Genomic DNA, 5,184 nt, shown 5'->3' with positions numbered 1-5,184 from the left:
GAAAGGGGAATAATAGAGAAAGGTGAGTTCGATAGCTTAGTAAAGAAACAATAGTTCAATAAGGAGGATCATGTACAATACATGATTAAATCATGAGAGATATCACACCTTATTAAAAATAAATAAAAAATCAATTAGCAAGTAAGCTCATTTAATTTAATAATTTAATTCATTTTTTTGGAAAATTGATCACTTTCAATTTAAAGATAAAACCAAATAATATACTTTACATGATCGATTCATATTTAAAATAATTTTATAAACAAACATTTTACTTTAGTCCACTAACATTGTACCTAAATATTGGAACTTACATTAGGTGACTAGCTTCAAAATATTCCTCTTACAAAATATAGAAAGTTATTTTTAAAAATATAAAAAATAAGTTAAAAATAGTTCAGTTTCCAAATAAACTTTTGTTTTACAAAATAGCAAAAAACAATTTTTAAAAACTAATACCAAAAATTATTTTTCAAAATCATTTTTGAAAATACTTTTAAACAGATTCTTAATTTCCTAATTAACATAATCTAATGCTCAGCTATGTATAACTTAATTTAACGTTCAAATTTCTTACTATTCAATGGAGAAGATTTATTTAGAGCCAAGTTAATTAATTGAAAATTTTACATCCAAAATCTGGGTCACCACATATTCTTTGGTTGCTAGAGATGTCATTATAAATCACAATTCTTATTCTTTTGGTCTCCAAATAATGGAGTTCATATTGGTGAAGCAAAGAATTCCATTGCCACCAGCATTACCAATATCACTTGCTTTCACTCCAAGAAGAACTTTTGGCACCATTGCACCTGCGTATTCATAAGTTTAACCATCTTCGTAGCGCTTTCAAGTATTTCATCTTATAGGACCTAGTGTAATTTCTTATAAAGAATGGAAACTTTGAGACATGTTTGTAATTTTCAAAAAGCCTTCGGATTTTCAAGATTTTAAAATTTGAATCCGATCCATCAGTCCAATCAGTCCGACAGGTGACCGATGTTATCTCTGGTTCAAGTGGTTTGTTTGATCAGTTTATGAATTGGTCCGGTCTTGAACCATTTAAACCCACGTTTGGATTTGTGAACAGTTAGGACTGAACAATTCTTCACGAGCTAGACAATTCTCAACCCCATCTCAAAAACCAACAAAATTGGTGAAAAAATCTATTAGCAGAGCTCCTCAGCCAACTCCAGAAATAGAATCAATGATACCTTAGTTCACAGGTGAAGCAACCGAGACGAATTGGTGAAATGCAACCAACAATTTCAAATCAGTGAAGTGAAAAGCTCCTCTCAACCCACACTCAAATCTATTGGCAAACCAAATTTTCGTTCTCTTGTGGTGCTGTCTTTGCCACTTTTCAAATTTTCTATTCAAATAATGAACAAATGCTACATGAATTTTTTTGAATTCAAGTTGTTAAATTGCCATCCCAAACACTACCTTTATAACTTTATTTTAGCATTGTATAACAAATTTATATTCGTGGTTGAGACAAGAGGAGATGATACAATGTGAAAGAGGTATTGTTAAAATTATTGAAAGAATCATCTAGCTGATAGGGTCTCCCACATCTAAAGTTCTCTATTTTTCATCAAATTATTATGCTGTAATGGTTTTGACCACGTCCTACACAATCTATCAGGTTGCTTCACGCCAACAATCTCCGCAACTTAAATATATGATTATTAGAGCTGCAATGTTATAAGACTGGTTCTACTTATGCTCATTCTAACTTGCTACTTAAGCAAATATTTTATAACTAATCTATATAGCTGTGAAACTGTCCTGAAACTGTTATTCCATAGCATTGCTCAAACTCAAATAGTAGTTGTATTCTACAAAACAGGTCAAAGAAGGAGAAATTAATAAATAATTTCATAGCATGCATGAGCAGTGAAATACTACTGCTAGCTGGCTCATGTTTAACCTCTCTTGTATAAGAATGAGACCATTTACACGGCAAGTGGCCTTTAAAAAAAAGTGGTTTCTTGTTTGAACTGTATATTTTTTATATGCGGAGACCAGGTAGATAGGTCATCGGGTATGAGAAAATTATCTCATATTTCTTTTACTCAAGCATTGGAACATTATAGAAGTTATATAACTGGTTATCAAAGAACTCCTCATCCAGCACCCTTGTTAGCAAATTTAATTAATTCATTCATATATAAGTTCGTGGCATTTATGTGATAAAGGAAACTCCATATTTGTGTAAATCTCACAAATATGTAATTACCTATTCTGTGTAATATTCCATTTTTTGTGTAAAGAAAGTATGTATTGTTTATTTATTCTTTAGAAAACATTTTTTGTGTAAAGAAAGTATGTATTGTTTAGTTATTCTTTAGAAAACAATCAGTAAAGTGGTGGTGAAAATTCAACCTTTCAAAAAATAGTTTCTGTTCTTCATTATGGACAATATTTAAATGTTTATAGAAGTTAATGTTTAAATGTTTATACCAATTGAAAATGTCATAGCAAGAGTGAAGTCGTTTGCTATATACAATATTTAAATGTATATAGAAGTTAATGAACTAAGACAAACTTTGCGGACTGGGTAATTTAAATCATTTGTCTTTTATTTGGATTTGAATAGTTAATACAAGACTCTTTCAAAGCTCCAATATTTCATAGACTCTTCAGGTATAAATAGACAGCCAACCCTCATAACGAATCCACAGCAAAAACAAACTCTAGCCACCTTAGCAGTTCATTGCGCTAGTAAATTCCTTGCTCTTTCCTCAAAGAAAGATTGCTTGAGAATACATTGCATAAACATGAAGAAGATGGTCATTAACACCCTCGCATGCATTGCACTCTTGGCTATGTCCTTTTTCCTTGCCTCTGCCTCCGATCCTAGTCCTCTTCAGGACTTTTGTGTGGCTGTCAATGACACAAAGACCACTGGTATGATATTAATGTTTTTTCTCTAGTCTTGTTCATTTGATGATCAGATTTATTCTCTTTATCTATATATCAATGATTTGATGGCAGCACGACCTAATGCGTTTATGGCTTTGCAGTGTTTGTTAATGGGAAAGTCTGCAAGGATCCAAAGGTCGCGACAGCAAATGATTTCTTCTTTTCAGGGCTTCGGGTTCCGGGAAATACCTCAAACAAACTTGGGTCAATGGTCACACCGGCAAATGTGGCTCAGATACCCGGACTCAACACCCTTGGCATTTCACTAGCTCGTGTTGATTATGCTCCATATGGTCTCAATCCTCCCCACACCCACCCCCGTGCCACAGAGATACTGACCGTCCTGGAGGGAACACTTTATGTAGGCTTCGTCACCTCTAATCCCAACAACCGCCTCATCTGCAAGGTCCTTTACAAAGGAGATGTTTTCGTCTTCCCAGAGGGTCTCATTCACTTCCAGCTCAATGTGGGAAAAACAAAAGCAGTCGCCATTGCTGCATTGAGTAGCCAGAACCCTGGCGTGATCACCATTGCCAATGCGGTATTTGGCTCAAAGCCAGCAATTTCAGCTGATGTTCTTACAAAGGCCTTCCAAGTGGACAAGAAGGTGGTTGACTATCTTCAATCTCAGTTCTAGACTGACAACCACACCTACTAGAATGACTCACCTATTCACATCTTGCTATTCATAAGATTAGATATTACTTATATGTATTCATTTCTGAAATGTGTGACAATCATTTCTTTTCATATCCTAATAAAATCAAGGTGTTTTTCATGTACATACAATGTCTGAATTTCCTTAATTACAATTACTTCATAGGCGTTGCCGCAAAACTGGCAAGGTACTTGTGTCCATCATTTGTCAGAAGCATTGGTGTTTTTTCCTTTTTCTTTTTTTTTTTCTTTTTTTAATTTATGTTTCAGATTGCGTGAGGTATGACATTTTCTCATTACTTATGTAAGCTTTTGTAGCACTTGAAGCTTAGTTTAGAGACAAACTTGAGGTCAAATCTCTTTAGTTTGTTAAGTCCACCGGAAGTTCGTACATAAAATACATTTTTGAATATTAATACAAATTGTTGGCCCATCATACAATATAGGATCACTTGTAGCAGGCATGCCCGAGTCCTTCTCATTATTAAAATTGCTAAATGTTCAAATACTACTAACCTCAACTCATTTAAATGCCCAAACCTATTTCGATAAGTGTAACACCTAGGGGTGAATGGGTGTTTTTAAATATTACAATAAATTAACCCACACTAAACTTGGAGATATTAGGGATAATCAAACAATCAAAGATCAAGCAAGGGACATGGAAATTTTTACGTGGAAAACCCTCACACTAACTGTGTACATAAAAAACCACGGGGTTTAAAACCTTTAATCTACAATTCATTATTTGATATCAAAGTACACAAATTTACTTGATTGTTTTACCCTAAAGACCTACTCGATCTTTGGCACCATATACCTTAATCTATGTCCGTGACGGAGGACCATCAATACTCTAGTGGATTCTTCTCAACCTCTGAGAGGATATAGGTCCTTCCAACAACCTAAAATTCAATCATATGAATTCTTTCTTGAGAGATTGGGAATGATAGGGCAATAGAGCAAATTAGTATATTCTCTCATAGTTTCCTTCAAAAACATATTTAGTTGTGGTATATATAGGCCTAGGAGCCTAGAGGGTTGGAAATGGAAAAAACTAAAATATCAACTTTACAAAACTTAATTAAGAAAGTAATTTTCTTAAAAAATAAAAAATAAAATCTCAAAAGTGCCAAAAATTAATTAATACATTTTAGCTATATTCTAAAACTCCTTATTCAATTATACCTTATTAAAAAAACTAACTTACCTTTAACAAACATTTTCAAATTTACTTGTGACAATCCGATTGAATGAACAGCAACCTCAAATCTAAAATCGAGAGAAAGTCACAATTTAAAAATATTCCTATACCAAAATGAAATGAAAAAGAATAAAATTGCCAACAAATATAGTACAAGAGCTCATTGTCTCAACAGTATGTTGGGATTGAACCCTTAAAAGCAAGATATAATGTAACAAAGCTAGATTTATCTATCTCCTTACTATCTCTTTAGTGTATTTACATTGATTTTAGTATTCAACTCATGTCTCTTATATTGTACATGACTTGGGTGCATTAAGAATTGCACAGAAGATATAAGTCATGAGTTCCTTATAAGTAGATAAGTTGTTCACAGTCAATTAATGGATTTGGAC

General features: G+C 33.1%; 1 protein-coding gene across 1 annotated transcript; it reads left to right on the top strand.

Moving 5' to 3' along the window:
• The first annotated feature begins 2,761 nt into the window (after positions 1–2,761).
• Positions 2,762–3,710, top strand: LOC117931103 (putative germin-like protein 2-1). Its single transcript, XM_034851976.1, has 2 exons — positions 2,762–2,913; positions 3,030–3,710. Exons 1-2 carry the CDS (start codon positions 2,784–2,786, stop codon positions 3,563–3,565), a joined length of 666 nt encoding a protein of 221 aa, XP_034707867.1. The 5' UTR covers positions 2,762–2,783; the 3' UTR covers positions 3,566–3,710.
• Positions 3,711–5,184: the final 1,474 nt, after the last annotated feature.

Source organism: Vitis riparia, chromosome 14 (assembly GCF_004353265.1).
Source record: "Vitis riparia cultivar Riparia Gloire de Montpellier isolate 1030 chromosome 14, EGFV_Vit.rip_1.0, whole genome shotgun sequence".
Taxonomy (NCBI): domain Eukaryota; kingdom Viridiplantae; phylum Streptophyta; class Magnoliopsida; order Vitales; family Vitaceae; genus Vitis; species Vitis riparia.
This window is presented reverse-complemented; position numbering and strand designations above follow the sequence as displayed.